The following is a 20,515-nucleotide window of genomic DNA, read 5'->3' as shown; positions in this document are numbered from 1 at the left end:
AGGGTAAGAGCCTAAAGGCAGTTCTAATAATAGCTGGCTTCTGTTGGTGTTTTATGTCACATTATTTCCATACATGAAAAGAAACAGGCAGCTTACAATTTACATGTTGGTAATGTTAGTTTTTCTTCATAAATATCCTACACTGTACATTTCAAAGGGATTTGGGGTTGAAATTTTATAAAACAAAGCATGATAAATTCATAAAATACGATGTGTTGTTCTAGATTAAATTTCACAACAGTTCAAACCCAGATTACACAAAATACTGTATACCACTCAGCACTCCTCACATACGTTTTGGTCTGTTGCACATTGACAAAGTACAAGTCAGAAATTTGTAGTTGGTGCTCTCAAGTGTTTTGTAAAGCCTGAGCTGAACTTGCAGAATCTATGTCCATAGAAGTCTTACAACAATCTCTGATGCTTGAGTCAATCACAGCCAACAGACTAATTGTAATGGACCAGAAAATCCTCCCTGCCCCCATGTCTCCGAACTGGGATGGCTGAAATTTTGGGCTGTTCTTGCCCATCTGGACAACTCCGAGGTTAGAACAAAAATGATTCAACCTGGCTTTTGTAAACAAATTGTCTGGCACTGTATATTCACTGGGGACCTTTTGCAAGTGTGTGTGTGTGTGTGTCTGTGGTGGAATATAATTAGTTGATTTGCTTTAATGACTGTTCATTAGAAAAACTGTACATAAAGGAACTTAAATTACCTTCACCTCAACCAGCTACATTAATATACTGCTAACAATAAATCAGTAATATCTATAATTAACCAATAATATATATATAGCATAACATTCTGAAAGGTGCCATTGAGTACTTTTAGTTTTGTACTTAAGCACCTTTTGCAATGCTACATATATTCTTCAAGTAAAATTTAAATATAATTTAGTATTTTCTTCTCTGTGGTTTTGCTTTTTAAAGTAAAGTAAAGTTTCTGAATACTTCTTCCACTATTATTGTGTGCTGTGACCTGAAATACTTAAAAATTATGTGATATATCAAAACGATCAACACAAGAAAAAGATATCCGGTTTGAATTTAGAGCTGCAAGGTCTCCGTTTTCTTCTTTAAATAAAAATTAAACAATTTTAATGCATTGTTTACAGGAAGGTTTGCCTGAACACGCTGGTCTTACATTTAATCTGGTACATGTTCTTTCTAGGGATGCCCATCTGTTTTTGTCGATGAATGAAAGATCCTGCAGGTGGCAGATGTCAAGCAAGGCTCATTTTACAGTCAGTCTCATGTTTATATGAGCCAACAGGCCAACAGCAGCTGATAAGCTAAATATGGCCAATGACGATGTTTACGCCCAGGCCACGGCAACCACATCGAAGTGTGGAAAGAATCCCACTGTGCCCTTGTCCTTATCTCATACAAACAAAAGGCTGATAAACTCTCCATAGCAACAAGAACAACTGCTACAGCACGGTGACACACGCAAACATCCAATATCTGCATGTCAGTGTGTTCTTACCAATAATCTCTTTTGTAAATAAGGTGTGCAAATAGAAATGGAACAAATGGAGGAAAATCAAGTCAAATCATTCAGATAGTCACTCCCGACTAAGCGTACTTGTACCCCAGGGGATATATATGCATCCTACTGGCACTTGTCAGGGGGTACGTGGAAAGATTGTGGAGCTCAACTAATAAAAAACAAAAACTACAATTTGAATAAAAAAGATATATCCAATTGAGCAAGCTGTTGCACCTGAACACCATGTATTATTGGGATAGAAAGTGCATTAAAACTTGTTAGTGGGATAGCAGAGAAGTTTAAATAGTGCTAAATGTCATGTATGGTTGAACTAGATAGCTAATAGTTCAGTAGTTGAAATAGTATAGCTAAAAGAAATTAATGCATATAGCTAAAAGCTTGAAATAGTTAGCTACAGGTAATGGAAAAACTGTTAGAAATAGAGTGCTAAAAAAACGGTTAAACTAATGGATATATTGTTGAAATAGTTAGCTAAAAGTAATGGATAAACAGCAATGGATATATTGTTGAAATAGTTTTAATCCATAAAGAGCTGAAATAGTTAGCTAAAAGTAATGGATAAGCATTTGATATAGTTAGCTAAAAGTAATGACTATGTTGTCGAATAGTTTTAATGGATAAACAGTTGAAATAGTTTGCTAAAAGTAATTGATATATTGTAATGGATATATGGAAGTAATGAAAAAACATTTTAAATACTTAACTAAATGGATAAATGGGTGAACAATTACATGGAGAAATGTTTAATTAGCTAAAAGTAACATATAGGCTACATGGTTGAAATGTCCTGCTTGTGCCACTCGAAGTAGTGGAACAAATGCAAATTTGACAAAAGTGGCCATAACATTGACAGTTAATTTCTATGAAAAAATACTGTAACAATGTCTACTTTGATATAATTGATAGTATAACATTAGCATATTTAGAATATAATGGTGTCAGTGAGATCATCTGTCTGACAAAAAAGGTTGGAACCACTAAAGACAACAAATAATAAATGTACGCTGATGTATGAGGATAAACAACCTGGCTCAGCTCAGTCAAATCATACAGTGACCTATGGCCTGGTGCCCTGCAACAGATCACAACATCACAACTGCCAAACATCCAAGCCTGCATGTGTGAAAGTGTCATGTCAACATAATAGCTGTCAACAGAGACTATGCTGCTATGACATGTAGCTTCATGAAGAACGTGTTGTGATTTCAGCAAAAGTTAGGTAGTTGGAGCGCTCTGGTTGCTTTCACATACCATTTTTTTTTTGTGAATGCCTTCATGTGTAGCAAGTGTCTGAATATGTTGTAATGCAGCAATTTTCCTCTACTTTAATTTCTGCCAGTCTTTCTGTCATGACAACCCCACCGAAGTGCTGAAACATTTCCTTTTCAACTAAAGGAAACTATGAGATTGTTATACTGATGAGGTAATGGTGCTCAAATTGGATTGCCGCTGTTACCCCCTTGTGGTCTATTTGGTAGAAACATCCTGGATGAATTAGTTGAACAGATTACAAGCAGCATAAGTGCTTACTATTAAAACTCAAACGAGCAGAATTTACTCAACTGAGGAAAATGAGGATGTGGATTTGAAATGTACTGTTTGTTACTGCTCTTATCAAACATGACTGACATTTGCAGCGTATATTCAGCCTATTAAATCTATGATGTTATACATTCTGATCTCAGAGATCACAGAGACACTCATTAAAAGAAAATATAGCCTAGTCTCTTCAGCAAAATCACAGTTTTGCTTTCCTGGAAAATCATTTTGAGGTCATCTAAATGATATCTTAAACACCTTTCTCCAATTTAATTGACAGTAAACAGCAAATTTTACATCGATGTCAACGCTGTTTGAAGGTGTACAGTTTGTCATAGAATACAATATAGTCTAACAATAATACAAGTGTAGATAGTACATGTTTTAATGATTTATTTAACAAAACTGCAGTTACTCTGCTCTGCTTTTAAAGTATCACAATTCTCTGCTGACCATACAACCTGAAAAGGTGCCAACACAGTTTTAATTTCATGCCCACATTTGTTATTTAACTTTTGTGCTTTACTGTCATCTACTAATGAGTATATAAGGTCATAAACATTCAGAGTTGTAAATATGGTAATAATGTTAATATTTGGTTAACAATGTTGATGTTTAATTCTTCTTTTAAAACACACATGACCTCTGTTGTCTGGCGATCTGATCTTTGTCAGAACAGCAAGCTGAATACATAGTTCAAGGTACATTTACTTCTAGTATACTCTGTCTTTATATCACAGATGTTACTGGTAATGTCTGCTGTTAAATTTAGCTTTTTTGCCACTTTTTTTTCCAAGTGTTTCAAATGATTAATGTGCCTGAAACTAAATGAGCCTATCAACACCTGTGAAGAAGCATTACAAGTGCCATAAATTGTGCAGATCATCGGAATATTTTGTCTCAGGACGGTAAAAATATTAAATTCTTTGCTGAAATCATTCAAATTATATGCCCAGTTTCAGCATATGATAATAATTCTACAAATCTTTAATCACTGCAAGTTCCTCCAAAATCACAGATATCCAACAGTGATTCCATGTGATTATTCAGTGAGTGAGTGAGAAATGATATAAATGTCATTTTTTACATAACTATTGTGCAACTGTCCCCAGATGGTTGTCTTAGTCGTGGCTGTGTTCGTAACGTTGTCATCCTGTGCAGTTGGCTGCCTGGGGAACACATATTCTGTGAGTATGAGCTTTGTTCACTGATGTTACAAAGCTACAAGGCAGATGGAGCATAAAAGTCATACATTATGCAACAAAAGTTCTTCATTTTCCCAGATGTTGTTTAGCAGAGAAAGAAACTGCGCTGAGCTTCAGTCACTCTGAACTTGTAAAGAGAATAGAACATTATATTATATTAAAATCAATAACTGACAAAGAAGTGTGACAAACTCAAGTTGTTGACATGTTATTCCAGTTTTTTTCCCGACTTAGCTGAAGATGTGCAACTTGCTGCTGTGTTTAAGGTGATGTGATGTACTGCACATGTTACCTGTAACTAGAGATGAGACAATTAGTTGATAAATCAATAAGTGAATCAACAGAAAATCAACTACTTTGAACGTTTTAGTCATTTTTAAGGAATAATACTAAATAGAAATTCACCTTATGTGACTGGAAACTGAATATCTTTGTGTTTAGGACTGTTGGTCAGACAAAGTGAGACATTTGAAGACATAACTTTAGACTTTTAACTAGTTTTGGACATTTTCTACACCAAACCAACAAAATCAGTTAATTGAGAAAATAATCAAGAGATTATTGATAATAACAGATAATTATAAGTTGCAGTCCTACCCATAATATTACATGCAAAATTGAGTGTTGGATGTTGAATTTAAATTATATTTGACATATTTTATCAGGTACATCAGACCTTCACAGCACTTCTGCCCTGGGCTGCAGCCAAAATTTTGGAAATATGTAACTTAGAGAAACCAAAAGTCCCCCAGCGCAAACCCTGAGCCTTAATGAAATCACAAAAATGTAAAATTAATTAATTGTTCATTCTTTGAATTTACACTGCCATGCAAAGTGGACAATACTAAATCCTTTTAAATTCAAGTTAGTTGAACTTCTTTAGTTTTTTTTTTTTTTTTTTTTACCTAAAAGCAGATAAATTACAAGTTATTTAGTTTAAGAAAACTCCTCCTAATGTCATTTACCCACCCCAAAATTCCAGAAATACTTCAGTCTGGTCTTTGTGTATTTTGGACATGAGCTGGAGCGTCTGAATCACTCATAATTATGAATCTGCAAGAATTTACTTGCTTTCAAATGACGCTACAACATGTCAATCAGTATGTACAAATTGCTCACCATGCTGTGTTGTGGGAGATGGAGAATCTAAGGTGTGAACAAACAACACTTCAGCAGCAGCAGGATGCTCTGCCTCAGGTAACCTGTTAATAATTTCCCCCACAATATCTCCATACTGCACAGAATCAGCTACTGAATGTGTCAGTTTCTCCATTCACAGATGCACATAACAAGAACCATCAGAGAAATGCACAAATGAAAGCCAGTCAGTTGATAAAATAACATTCTTTATATAAAATAGAATGATTTACAACATTCATTCTCAATTCTTTATGTGATGCAAACCGCTGTGCTCTGTAGACCTGAATTTGGGCAAAGTTTGAGTCTAAACTGGTGCAAAATCTCATTTGTCAAGCTGAACAAACGTCCTCCTTATGGTACAAATGATTAGTAGGAAAGCAAACTCCATCCCCCCCAGTTCTACCACGCAGTCCTGGATCAGGCCTAGTACAAGATGTGTGACTGCCACAGCAAAGGTAACTAGATTTTCTGTATTTGGTCTTTACTTTTATGATGATGGTAATTTCTCATTTTCTTTTTTTGTTTATAACCAAAGGCTGGTGCTGCCTTTTCTACAACAGTAAGAGTCTGCTGATGCCTGAGAGGTGTGTGCCTGTGAACAAATGTGACACCCACTCCCCCCTGTGGCTGGCAGGGCCTCATTTGAAGAGAAGGGAGGGCATCGTGACCCTCAAGATCCACGGCCACTGACGAGGAACTGCCACGCTTTCCGATTGACCCCCATCCAGGTCAAGAAGTGTCTCAGCAACTTCTGTGTCTATAAGTTCACAAAGCTGTCACCCTGTTATTTGGCTTACTGTGCAGGTATTAAATCAGGATTGTCTAATTTCCAAAAAATGTGTACATGTTTGGAAAAATATTGCTGCCATGAATTAATTAACCACTTTAAACTGCAGATGATTGTGTTAGTCTAACAGTAGGTGTCTTTTGAAATGGTGCAAACCTGTTTTTGGCATGAAGGACAAGGGCTTCAGATGGTAAAAACAGGATGTTCTCTTTGACTGCGAAGTTATGTAACTGTACTAACTTTAAAGTAGAGCCAGATTTGAACACACAATACATTGAGTTATTTTGTTTTCACTGCCTTAATTAACTGTCAGTGAAAGTTATGTTACATAAAATGTGCTCTCTCTACGAAGCCACTAAATCTTATATGTTAATTGCCAAGCTTTTGGTTTCAAACAATGAAAAAATTTAATGAAACTGAAATGACATTTATCGTTTAAAAAGAGAGTATAAATAAGAGAACCTAACCTAACATAACCTCCCCTTCCTTCAAGTATGAAAAGGTCTTTTTTCTCTCCTTTGGACAGAGCAAGGCCAGCTGTTACTTTCCCCTCTTTTCTGTCTTTTTCTTTTCAAAGCTAACCGTCTCCTGGCTGTAGTTTCATATTTATCACAGATATGAGAGTGGCTACTCTGTTATCTAACTCTCTGCAAGAAAGCATATTTTCCAAAATTTGGGACTATTCCTTTAAGTTTCTTTTGGTTAAAGCTGATTTGTGTTTGTTTTCAGTAAAATGATCTGTAGTAATCATCCTGAACAAGTGCCAAAATAATGCAGTAACACTTTATATTTTGGATAATAATATCTTCCCTTTTTCCAGAGTCTTCCAGAAAAATACGCTTCTTTGCTTCCTACCCTGGCCAGCTCTCAGGTGAAGTGAACAGAATCAAGTACAGCAAGGTGCTGATGAAAGTGGGCCAAGCCTTCAACAGGAGGACCAGTGTGTTCAGGGCTCCAGTCAAAGAAGTCCACCAGTTCTTCTCAAACAGCAAACACCAGCCTGAAGACTGATCTGTGGCTGGTGGAAGCTTGTCTCTACTTACTTAATCACTTAATTACTTACTTACCTCCCTCCCTCCCTACCTACCTACCTACCTACCTACCTACCTACCTGGTTGCTGACTTAATTACTTACTTACCTACGTACCTATCCACCTACCTACTAACTTACTTACCTACTTACTTTCTTACTTACTTACTTACCTACCTACCTACCTGTTTACTTACTTACTTACTTACTTACCTACCTACCTGTTTACTTAATACTTACTTACTTACCTACCTACCTACCTACCTACCTGTTTACTTACTTACTTACTTACTTACCTACCTACCTACCTACCTACCTACCTGGTTACTGACTTAATTACTTACTTACCTACCTACCTACCTGTTTACTTACTTACTTACTTACTTACCTACCTACCTGTTTACTTAATACTTACTTACTTACCTACCTACCTACCTACCTACCTGTTTACTTACTTACTTACTTACTTACCTACCTACCTACCTACCTACCTACCTGGTTACTGACTTAATTACCTACCTACCTACCTACCTACCTGTTTACTTACTTACTTACTTACTTACTTACCTACCTACCTACCTACCTACCTATCTGGTTACTGATTTAATTACTTACTTACCTACCTACCTATCTACCTACCTACTTACTTACCTACTTCCTTTCTTACTTACTTACTTACTTACTTACCTACCTACCTACCTACCTGTTTACTTACTTACTTACTTACCTACCTACCTACCTGCCTACTACTCACTAACTTACTTACTTACCTACATACTTACTTTCTTACTCCCTTATCTACCTACCCACCTACCTACCCACTTACTTACTTACTTACTTAATTAATTACTTACCTATCTGAAGGATAGGCTTACAGTTTTCCAAGTCGGTCTTAAAACAACAGTGAACACTGAAACAGTTTTTTCTTGCTACAATCATCATTTCTCTTCATACGGATTCCTTCCCAATATGCTTTCTATGTTATGGGGGATGGGAGACAAAATTTACAGCCCTCATTTTGTGTAGAAATGTATTTAAAAGTTTACCAGAAGCTGATATGAGGTTTCAGCAGTCTGAGTTAGTCTTTTTAGAACAAAACTTCTTTTTGTTACCATCCCTCCACTGCAGCTCAACAGGAAAACACTGTCCAGGGAAACAAAAAGAGGGAAGTTTGTACTAAAAAGACTGTAACTTCAGAAGGTATCCATCTGACTAATTCAGACAGCTGAAGCCTCATACAAAATTCATAAACTTTTGAATACATTTTTGCACAAAATGAGGGCTGTGGATTTTGCCCCCAATCATAAAAGAACATTATGAAAGGATCTTTTAATGGCCAGTATAAACAGGAGGAATGATTACAGCAAGAAAAACATATTTTAATCATTATATGGCTATCCTGACTTCTGCTTTAAGAAAGACTTGAAAAATTGTAACCAATCCTTTAAAGTATCAAAAGAATGAATGATCCCTGCAAGTGTTATATCAACATATATCATATTATTGGATTATTATTAAAAATGCATATGGAGTAAGAAGCATTTTAATACTGTTGTTGGTGAAGGCAGCGCTGGTTATAAGTATTTGATATACTTCTGGGGACATATCTACAAAGTCTTATTTTACCATTAGGGGTCCTCCTAAGTGGCACTAAAAGTTCCTGATAAAAAAGTTCTCCTCTTAAGATCAATTCACAAAGCTGCCGAGAGTAAGTGATGTATGATTCTGACAGACGGTGGTTATATTATAAGTTCATCAGCACCTGTGAGAGAAAACTCAGTTGCATGCTTATAGTTTATCATTTATTTTTATGTTAATCATTTATTAATTATCATTTGTCTATATATTAATTTAATTAGATGTACTTTCATATATGATTGGTCACTGTAAATGTAGGCCAACTCTTAGCATAATGTGTATTGTGATCATCATATTCCTTCAGAGAAACAGTGGTTCTTTGTTGATGGATATATCACATGTATGTGTGTTAATACTATGGTCTTTGTTTATGTGAAGACGGTTCAGAGTCTGATGATGTGTTATTATTACGTTGTCAGGATGTTGTGTTGTCATAGCGACAAAGAATTTTAGAAGTTTAATTCATCGGATGATGTGATGACTGATCAATGGATAAGAGCTTCTTTTGTCTAGTTTCTTATAAAAATTGCTCCCTTGTGTCCCATCTGTGAGATGCTGGAAGAATCCTGTAATCTACATTTTGTACAATATAGTCATTCTTTTAACAACCTGCAAGTGTTTGTGTGCTTTGTTTAAGTTTCAGATGAAGTTTTGTACAACTTCTTTTCCTGGTGGAGAACCGTGTAAACTGTTGTTTCTGGTGTTATTCAATTGTTTTAATATTTTGTTACACTGATTGAATCCTTAATCCTGCCATCAAGATATACTTTACAAAGTTCATTATTGTTGAGTTTTTCCAAAATCCTGATGTAAAGAGGCACATTACTTGCACCTTGTGAGCAGGTCATAATGACTTAAGAGTCCTCTTTAACTTCTCTCAGACTTAGGAGCTACTTTTAGTGTTAAAATGCTTTGTGAATTAGTCTTAGACCAAAAACCAAAATTATTTTCATTATAGAAAAATCTAGATATAGAATTGATTAGTTGTTTGGTCCATAAAATATCTATCTATGTAATATATGGTGAAAAATATCGATCACTGTTTCCAAAAGCCCAAGATGACATCCTCAAATGTCTTGTTTTGTCTTGACCAACAGTCCACAACCCAAAAATGTTGAGTTTACTGTCATATAAGACCAAAGAAACCAGAAAATATACACATTTGAGGAGCTGGAATCAGAGAATTTTTCTTTAAAAAATGACTGAAAATGATGAACAAAATAGTTGGCGATTAATCGATTAGGAAAATCGTTGCAGCTGTAGGCTTTTAGACTTAAGGTGTTTTGTGACTATGGCCCCTATTTATCCAAGTCTACCTAGAAAATGCATTTGCCTCATTTATACACAAGGTGGCGCACTTGCATCAGTGTACTCCTGGTGAATAACCGGCGGCAGGCTTTGTATTCAACAACAACCTCCTTGAGAAGGAGTTTTCGAGCTGGAGGCCTCATTCAGCAACAACACGAGTAAATCAAAGATAATGATGTGTTTTAGACCTGCGTGTTCACTTGATGATAGTTCAGAGTCATTATGTAGATTTGAGAACGCTACAGCTTCTGAAGAATCCCTCTCAATAAACACAACTGCAATTTTCATTCATATCCCATTGAGAAAATTATGAAGGGCTGGAATTTTTCCTTTTATGGTAACAGAGGGCACCATAAATGTCAGGCCAAAAACATTATGGTTTTCGTCCGAGTGTTTTACAACTTAGAGGTGGCCTCGTCATCGCTGGAATATGTATCAGGAGCAGTGGAGCAGTGGTCTTCAGACATTTTTGTAATGCTTTTCAACTTAGAGACAGGACCAGTCTGACCAACACCTCTTACCAGTGGTGGGGGGCGGTGCTTGCAGAGGCAGCTACAATCCTATTGGTGGAGAGTCGGTCTGGACGACAGGAGAGAAACACCAGGAAAAACGGTCGGAGCTGGCTCACGATGTAACGGGACAAGGATACATTTCTGCCTGAAGGAGAAACTTTGTATGGACATGAAGATATTTTGGGATAATTTCCTTTTTCTAACAGAAAAGACGTTTAAGGGAATTTAAAACAGAGATAACATTACTTTTACTGTTTATATAAGGGTTTTGTTTTTTTACTTGCGACTTTAATTAAACATGAGTAAAAATACAATTTAGCACCAGAATGAAAATGCGTATTGACTACACAGCTGTCCATTAGAGGAGGTGCTCAACAAAGCCCGCCAATGTTCACCTTCTGTCGGCACTTCAAAACAAGTTGTTAAAAAAAGAAAAAAAAAACAACATTTCCTCGCGCTTGAAGAAGAACCAGGTAAAAAAGGATGGCAGAGCACGAGAGCCTGGAGTATGGAAAAGCAGATTTTGTGCTTTTGGACAACGTGTCTATGGAAGAATTCATGGCTAACCTAAAACTCAGGTAAGTCTGCCTGCAGCGACCGCGGCCATTCACCTTTTGTAAAAACCACTGAGGCACCTTTAAGCACTCAAGCTCCAGAGAATAGACGGTGAAAAAGCTTATATCACCATTTTAAGCCAGAAATATGTCGTAAAAACACTCTTGCTGTCAGCTCAACAGGTGCTACAAGCTCATTCACAGTGTTTCTTCTTGTTGGCGATATATTGTTCAGTATTGTTCACCACTTAAGGAGTATGAATGAACAGAACTTGCCAAACAACCCAGCATGTTATCTATGCAAATACTGTCACCGCACCTGTGTTTGAATTTTGACTCCCACGTGTTAAAATCTCTGTGTGTGTTTCGATCAGTTCTTTGATGCAGTGCAACAATAAGTCATTGTGTGTTGTTATTGTTGGAGGGGGGCTGCATTCCTTTCCGTTCCGTCCTCGTATCAAACCGGTAATACCACATAAACTATGCTGTGTGTGTGACTCCACCCAAAGCTGCACGGATTCTCGTGCAGGGGCCCGGTTTCTATCAGCTGTGTTGTCAGTGGCTCAGTGTCAAGCATGATGTCAAGCTGTGAATGAAGAGAGAGAGAGAGAGACAGAGAGAGAGAGAGAGCAGTGTGGGTACGTTTTCAGATGGGCTGTGGCTTGGAATCAGTTTCCCCCCTAATCTCCTTTCCTCACCTCTGCCATCTGAGAAAGTGCAAACTGATCCCTAATGTCAGTTTGAGAGAGCTTTTAGTGAGTTTACCCAGCAGCACTTGCTGGTTGTAGACGGTTACATTAGGTGACAAAAGCAGATCATCAGTTCAGATCTCTGCTGTAGTAAACCAAGCACAATGGCAGGTGATAGAACAGGAAAATAATTGAAGAAATGCTCTATAAAATGGTGAAAAATGTCCCAAAGCTCAAGATGTAACCTAAAATGTCTTGTTTTGTCCCGTCCAACAGTCTACAACCCAAAGATATTCAGCTTACAGTCATAGAGGACTTAAGAAACCAGAAAATATTCAAATTTGAGAGGCTGGAAAGATGAAAAAGAGACTCAAAACAATTAATTGATTGTCATCGACTAATCGTTGGAGCTCTAATGCACATTTAACACATTGTCCTGACACATATGTTGCATCATGCTTATGTAGAAGCCATGTACTATCAGGTATCTACTGTACTTGGGCGCTCTAATGGTTAAAGTCCATACAACCTGACCGCAACATCCACGGTTCAACTCCTGGCAGGGGGGCCCTCTCTCTCCCTAGTTGACTGTCTCTACACTGTCAGTCACATAAAGGCAAAAAGCCTGAAAAACTACTAGCTTGAATGTCTAAAAATCTGATTATGTAACTTTATATGAACTGTTATTTATATTTGGACTCTGTATCATTTAAAAACGTATGCATTCATGCAGGCTAAAGCTGAATGCATGACACAACAGTAAAAACTTCATCATTATCATTATCTAACTTGTTATAGTTTCTGAGTGCTGACCTCTCTAGTGGTTTATAAACTAAAATGTCATGCCAGTCCCACTCCACTCCACTCAGACTCACTGTCACTGATGACTCCTAGAATAAATATTTGGGGGGATTTTAAGGACGCAGGTTGGAAGGTCTTTTCTCCTCTGCGTTAGTAGGCTGCTTTCCCTTCTATGGCCAACTAGAGCAAGCCACATAGCTTACTTACAAGAAAAAAAAAAACGCCCCTAAACCAAAGTGTTTCCTATTTTCTGCCAGCAGGATGATAAATGTAGACAATGGCTATTTTCATCCACTTGTTATTAGCGAGTTTAATGTACTGTGGAATTATCAAGAGCCACTTGGCCCTGTGTGTTATTGTTATGTAAAAGTCTAATCCACTGTCTTTCTTCTGCTTCTTCATAGTTTGTATCAGCATTTCCGAACATTCGTGCTGTTCTTAAGTCTGCTTTAAGCTCCAAGTCTGTTGTAATCTGTTTGGTAATATATCACAACAGAAAAGGGGGGTTTCTGTTAAGTGTCACAAGAAATGATTTGTCAACAGACCTAAATGAACACAGGAAATAATACTTCTCAATAACAATAACTTTTCGAGATATTCTTGTATTTCACTTGACACAACAGTCCCGTTTGTTGGACCTTTCAACAGGTTTCCTTCCAGTTTTCCTCATTTACTAGGACGAGTTTAGAGTTTCCACTGGTGAATAGATGAGCTGAAAAAAGTTATCACAGTGACTTAAATCTAGGGCTGAGTATCACTTGACACGTATCAATACTGTTGTCAGTACAATAGCTTTCATTATATCAAAATGACACTTAGAAATGCCAAAGTTATAACTTCATTCTGTTTGGAATATGTAATAAAGACCTGACAAAACATTCAATTCAAACATTTCCACCTTATTCAGCTTTTGATATTAAGCATTGAGGTTCGATACCCAACCTTAGATAACTCACACCATCACACTGCGCACATCTGTGTAGCTGCATGAATGTGAAGCTGAAAAAACAACAGCGTGCCAGGTGCAGAAGTGGATATGTTTCATAGAGAACATGGCAGTTATGGTTAACACTTTCTTACTAGTCATGCCTCCTAAATCAGATGAGCTGCTGTGGTGTGCACAGTAGCGCTGGCAGCTGGGCGAGAGGACCTGAGAGCAACCAGTTGACACTGGGCCTCATTTTTCCAACTCTCTCCCATTTTCTGTCGGTTTGTTTTCCCTCCAGCTAGACAGCTCGGTCCGGAGATGGCGTGTGCAGATTGTTATTTGTAGAGGGTGTGTCCAGCCAGGAGTGCTTCCTTTTTGCTCCTTTTTCCGTAGTCTGAGGGTGCGTGCATGCATGCATGTGCAAGTGTGTTTGCCTGACTAGGAGTGGATCCAGAGGGCATGAGGCATCTAATGGTCTCCATTTGTCCCCGTGCAGTTATCCAATGCAAGAAGAGCCAGATCACGTCTGGGTGCATTTTACTCTACGTGTGGGAACTTGGCCTCAGAGTTAAATGCCTTGCATAAGAAAAAGGTCTGCTGCACACCAAAGCTCAACAATAACCCCACTTAAGGAAAATTAATTTATTTGAACATTTAGTACTGGATGAGCAAACGAGCCATGAATGCGCTCATCGAGCATCGGAAACCACGCATTTTTTTGCTTGTACAGAACTTCAAAAAATCCCCAAATATTTTTATTTGAAGTAGGCCAAAAGTCAAGCTTTGCTGTGTGCGTCCAACCCTCATTTAGTGACTTTCACAGTGCCTGAGATTAACCAGCGACTGACTGAAGTACTCTGCTGAGCAGGGGATTTCTACTTATGTCATTAAATGCTTGCAAATAAGTAATCAAGTCCCCCCGGTTACTGCATGAGAGGCGTGATTTGGAAAAGACTTCTTGTTTCCCCCTCAGTGTGGCCAGACATGGTTGTACAAGTTGACATTTACTTTGTTTGATTTGAGGCTGAACTGTGTGGCCTGTTCCACAGAGCCTCCCAGTCTCTAAATAAAGCCCAGCAGATGCCCAGTCTTTTTGTAGAGATGTCTGGTAAGATAAGTTCAAGCCAAATTCCTGTAGGGTCTTGGGAGTTTTGCCTTGAATCGACCAGTCAGCAGATAAGACTTGCTGGACCAAGAGTTTGTTTATGTAGGAGTGTCAAGTGACATGAGCTCATATATGACTGAAAACAGGGGGTTAAAGATGGGAATTATAGTACCAGAATATGTTTTTAACTGTGGTTGTTCTCTCACTTAGTTGATATTTAAATTGATGCTCATGTGGATGCTACAGGTCAGGCAAAACTACAGAGCAGGTCCCATACAAATGATAGTGATTCAGTGTTTTGCTGGAGATGTCTTCTAGCGAGATGGATGACGTGAGGGCTTGGATGTATAAACCTGTCTAAATAAAGGTGAACTATAGACAAAATAATGATTACAGGAAGCTATTTCAGACCAACATTTTGTTTACAGCGTACGTAATCCACCCTCTGGGCACTTTTCTAAAACTGCTGCTACTCTTAATGTCTTTATAAGGCAGCTTGTTTTGTCTCTCCGTTGGAATCCAGGAAAAAACATTCCTGCAAAACTGTGTTTTCCAAATATTTATAGAGGTATTTTTTGAATTCTTTGTCTAATCAGTGTAAAAAAATGAAAAGCTGTACTCATGTAAACTTGCTAAATTTTATTCATTTTTGTGCAAACAAGTGAAATAAAATTGCTCTAGAGTAACTTGATAGCGCCTGAGCTTACAGTACCAGAACTGGTTCAAGTCATGTTTGTGTTAGTCTTGTTGGAGTACATGATGGGTGGGGCAATCACTGCCCAAATATGTGCACCATTAGAAAGTCAGCATAGTACATAACCCTGTCTGAATTGCCCAAATGTGGTAAATATTAGCACTATCTGCTACAAATATGTTCAAGCAGCTTTGTAAACACTTTCTGGCTCAGGACTGCACTTTCCTCCTGTTTTTCCAGTCGGCTAGAGATGCTGGTTTTCAAGACTGATAATATCACACTGAATATTGTGTCTAAATAAGTGATAACATCGTGCAGAGATTCAGAAAGCTCCTGTTTGTTTGACTAAAAGAACTGCTCCGAGTGGTTTGACCTTTGAACCCTTCTATGGGGAGTTAAAGAGGACTTTGAACAGGAAGGCTCCAATAATATGGAGCAGGACAGCGAAGCAGGAAAGCTGGCATTTCCCCTTCCATTGCTCCTCAGATTTCATTGTTTCCTGCAGCTTCTCTTCTCAGCTTAGTTGGAAATCATATGTGCAGACAGGCTAATACAGTATATTTGAGATTCAAAATTGCGGTGTCTTTTTATTCTTTGGTTGCAGAGGCTCTTAAAGTTACATAACGCACAAGTTCAAATCGTCACTGCATTTCTGGTGTTCCCAGGTATGTGACCGTAAAATTATCCGGCAAATTATTTTCATCTGCTGTCAGTGGAACAATGGTTCTCCTGTTCAAAGTTCTGTAACTGCAGGTAGAATAGAAGAGGTGTGGTGCAGAAAAAAAGGACAACCCGACTCTTTCCCTCCTACTCCTGCAGAATAAACAAAAGGGATCAAAGTACCTCTGTGGCTCAGGTGGAATAAAGGAGAGAAACCCAGGATCAAGGCTCACACTTTGTACTCTTCCTCCTGTGAGATTACAGTCTTTTCTATAAAAGTAAAAGCTATCCTGAAAACATTCAAATGTTTCAAATCGCTGTGTTTTTATGTCATAACTTTTTTGTTTTTGTGAATGCTTCAGTGAAGATAAAAGAATTGGTATTTGGCGTAGAAATATTTTTAGCTCAGGTTCTTTTCCTTAGCTTGATCTGGCATATCTGTTTACTTTTTTCATGCCTTTGTTCATTCCTCAGCAATAAAACCAAAGTCCATGTGCAGAACACACAGTCCTGGCCGACATGTCTGTACCCTGCAGCACAGATGAAAACGCGTGATAGTGTGCAGCAGATGCCTCTAAGAATATTTAATCCCAACCCGCTTATTAAAGTTTTTTCCCTCTTAGCGGTGTTCAGTGACTGGAAGAGAAATATTTATAGATGAACTCTTGAGATAGACAGTGTTCTCTAGTTAGCTTCCTTCTCATTTGCCCGGTAGCTTTTGCCAACCCTTGCCAAGACCAGCTGTGACGGAGCGCGATGTCAATTGCAATCGTAAGACAGATGATAGGCTCTCCGTTGCTCTGATGAAATATGTTGCTTTTATGTTGAAGTCATAAAAAGTCCTCATGCAAGTGTTTCCTCGGTGTCTCAGACTGACAGCCTTGCCAGGAGATTTCTAATCATGAAGAAAAAGCGTATTCCCCCACCCTCCCCCGAACGAGACGGATTCATAGAAGGACTTTTTAAGAAATGCCTCGTAGGCCTGCTCCCCTGCAACCCTAGCAGCGAAAAGTCCAGTCTCGCCACAAGTATTTCCATACAACCGTCTGTAATCTGAAACACATTACCATCCTTACATAAACAGGGGCTGTGCTTGTGTAGCTTTATTCCCCTCTAAAATAAGTTCACCAGCTCTAAGAGACGTCTCATTTGTGGACTGCCTGAGTTGGCAGGCAGGGTCGGGAGCAGGTCGTTTAGCACAAGCTAACACTGCTTCCAAGACCAGTTTTTATTCTTTTTTTAGTGTCTTTGTGTCATACTTTTTTTTGACATTTTATCTGGGCTCTGCCTTTCACCGTTTACTCATATAATTACACTGTGCCATGCCATGTGCATGTCTTGTGTCGGTCTGAGGTTTGAGGTGTAGGGCTGAGTGTTGAGCACCAAAAGAAATGTGTCCACTGCATAAATTATCGAAAACTGTCAAGTGTTGAAATGCTTGGCCAGATTATATTTTACATATTCTTTGACAAAATGTCTTAGAATCTAAAAAATTAAGTTTGCTAGCTCAGGCTCAACTTTAATTCTTGACCTCGGAAACAGCAGTTGAGAAAACATTCATTTAGAAGCTAGTCTGGAGCTTTTGATCATATCCTGTGATCTTCATTAGCAGATGCAGATTCCTCTAGTTGTCATTGATCTGTAAATGTTCAAATTTCCCTTTTTTTCCAAAGACTTAAAGGAATGCCCATGTTGGCTCCATGTTGGCTCCATGTTGGCTCCATGTTAGCTCCATATTGGCTCCATGTTAGCTCCATGTTGGCACCATATTGGCGCTATATTTGCGCCATGTCGGCCCCATGTCGGCCCCATGTCGGCTTCATGTTGGTTTAAGAGCTCAGGAAAAGCTACTTTCACAAGCTTTGTTGTAAAATTGTATTTTATTTAGGCAGCAGTTTTTGTATAACTTGTATAGCTGTTACTGATTAATCTTCAGATTCATTTCTTGATTAATCAATGAATTGTTTGGTCTATAAAACACCTGAAAACAGTGTTTTAAATTGCCTTTAAATGACAGTGTAAACTTTTCTAGAGCTCAAGGTGACATTGTCCAATGTTTCGTCCAAGCAACAGGTAATAGCCAATATTCATATTTGAGAAGCTGGAATTGTCAAAGATTTAGCATTTTTGTTTAATTGACTAGCTGCCAATTTATTATTTGTCAATTCATGAATCAACTTATTGTTGGAGCTATAATGACAATAAAAGTAGTTTCATTGAAATATTATGTTCATGCGCCTCGTATGCTGCTGTTTTTTGAACAGCACATACATTACTGATGTTGAATGTGGTCACATAAATGATTTTCATGACCCTGTACGTTAGTAAGCAAATTTAAGGTTTCAATCTCTCTTAAATTCTACTTAAATTCTGGTTATCTTGAATCATTCTTTAATATCCTGGGATTTAAAATGATGACCATCGTGACCCTCGTCATTGGTACAGCCTCAATAGAGGATTTAATGTTGGTAAGTTTCCCATTAAAGCTGTCTGGCTCATGATTTAACAAACAACCGCATCCTCTGTCTGCAACATTACCCTCAGACACAACTTCCCAGAAGCCTTGTTCTCTGGGCAACACACACACACACACACACACATGAGACATAATGCATTCATGCAACACTCTTATCTACTATCTGAGCCTCATTCACCGAAGTAATGAGTGCTATGTTTTTCAAGAATCAGCTTGCATGGAGTGTTTTGCAACAGCTAATGGTGCGTATGACTCAGGCGGCTGATGTTACACGTTTAAGTGAACATATTACTCATTTTCTCTGGCTGTGATGTCATTCTCTGTTTCCTCCAGTGTTGTATTGTTCTCTCGTCCACCTGTTGAAGCTGTGCTCTGAGCCACTGTGGGGGTGGAACAGCTTACTCACTTTCACGGCCAGCGCCTCACATCACTTCGCAGCCTCTGTGTGACACAATACGCATACACACTCAGCTGGATTATTTACTGCCACTATTTATTACACGTTTTATTCTCTTTCACATTGTTAAGGGAGATGTACCATGCACAAATACAGGTTTATGTTTTTATTCTGGGGACCTATTGGAATATCTTGTCATGATTCACAGTTCAAAAAACTCTTTTATTTATCTTATACTGGCCCTTTATGCAGTTCAGCCTCTGTCTGAAACAGGCTGTTTTAGCTCCTCAACAGACTTCCGGTGGTTCTGGAGACAACATAAACAAATAGTAATAGCAGGATTTCACTTATTTTTCTCTTTACTTGAAATGAAAACTTCTCAACTACATCCGCACATGTTGGAGCCCGAATCTGATCCAAAACATGCGAGCAGACAACAAGAACAACACATGGATCAACCTTAACAACAAAGACCATGGAGCAGACGTCCATTTGAGGCCATGTGCAAACAATCTGATGTCAGCACGAACAGGAAGTAGAGGTAAATTTGCAGTTCAGAGCAGGTTGAAGCCCTGGCTTTTGACTTTCAGGGAGCATTTTTAAAAGTTTTGACCCTGTTTAATATATATATATATCCCTGTCCCTTTTTACCTCTGCCTGACATGTTATTTTTTGTTCATCTGTCTGTTTTTGTGCTCTTCTCTGCTCTCGTTTTAACCCCGAGGGAAATCATAGTTGCTGTCCTGAATTAGCATGTTGAGTAATGTCTGGTTCTTTAGGAAATGCTCCTTTCTCTTTTTCTCCCATCCATCCAGTCATCCCCTCTCATAGCCAAGCCCACTGTGATTTTACATCTGTCGCTGCTGGCCAGTGTGTTAAAGTACATCAGGCTAAGAGCCAGGGCTAGAAACCCCCCACCCCACACCCCCCACCCCAACCTCCTCCTCCCTTCATGTCTCCTGCTTTCACCAGAAGGCTCTTTTTATTGAATTTTGGAAATTTAATCACATTGAAATCCTCTTCTCACTCTGGAAATGCATATTACAGTAATAGCTTGGTGGTGGTATTCATGTGTGTGTGTAAACAGGTGTGGTGGATGGCCCTGATCCCAGTCAGCAAAGAAAGGAGGGTCAGCCACCTGATCTGTAGCCAGGCTGTTTACACATGGCTCCCATTTCCCCCTAAGTATCCAAACCTGATGGCCTCCTGGGAACATCCTGCAGCGTGAATGGGAGGAGCACATGCATATAGACCTCTGTTGTCGTCCAAAAAACGATTAAAAACATGTCATTAAGCCACACTGTTGCACTGGTTGAAATCTTCCTTCATTACAAACAGCATAGTTACAGTAGCTTGTTTAGAAACGGCTCCTAACAGTAAGAGTTCCATGTAAGGCAGACAAGGCTGCACATAGTTTGTGCTGTAAACAACTGATGTTTTTCCATGTCTATTAAACCTGTATGAAGTTAGAACATTAAGTGCTCTGTGCCCGGTTATGGAAATGTCCAGACCACACGATTATATGCATCACAGAAATTC

At 38.4% G+C, this 20,515-nt stretch overlaps 2 protein-coding genes across 2 annotated transcripts in view; both read left to right on the top strand.

Moving 5' to 3' along the window:
- The first annotated feature begins 5,847 nt into the window (after positions 1 to 5,847).
- Positions 5,848 to 10,821, top strand: LOC137172601 (uncharacterized). Its single transcript, XM_067577107.1, is given in 5 exon segments — positions 5,848 to 6,082; positions 6,085 to 6,201; positions 7,005 to 7,164; positions 7,166 to 7,205; positions 10,651 to 10,821. Coding segments are annotated over 5 exon segments (684 nt in total). The 5' UTR covers positions 5,848 to 5,886.
- myo1d (myosin 1D) overlaps positions 10,667 to 20,515 on the top strand; it is a 110,416-nt gene continuing 100,567 nt past the window's right edge. The window contains exon 1 of the mRNA XM_067575533.1: positions 10,667 to 11,250. Coding sequence (XP_067431634.1) covers positions 11,156 to 11,250 — 95 coding nt within the window. The 5' untranslated portion in view covers positions 10,667 to 11,155. The remainder of the gene's footprint in view (positions 11,251 to 20,515) is intronic.

This window comes from Thunnus thynnus, chromosome 20 (assembly GCF_963924715.1).
Source record: "Thunnus thynnus chromosome 20, fThuThy2.1, whole genome shotgun sequence".
Lineage (NCBI taxonomy): Eukaryota > Metazoa > Chordata > Actinopteri > Scombriformes > Scombridae > Thunnus > Thunnus thynnus.
Note: the sequence above shows the minus strand (reverse complement) of the source record. Positions and strands in the feature narration are given on the sequence as shown.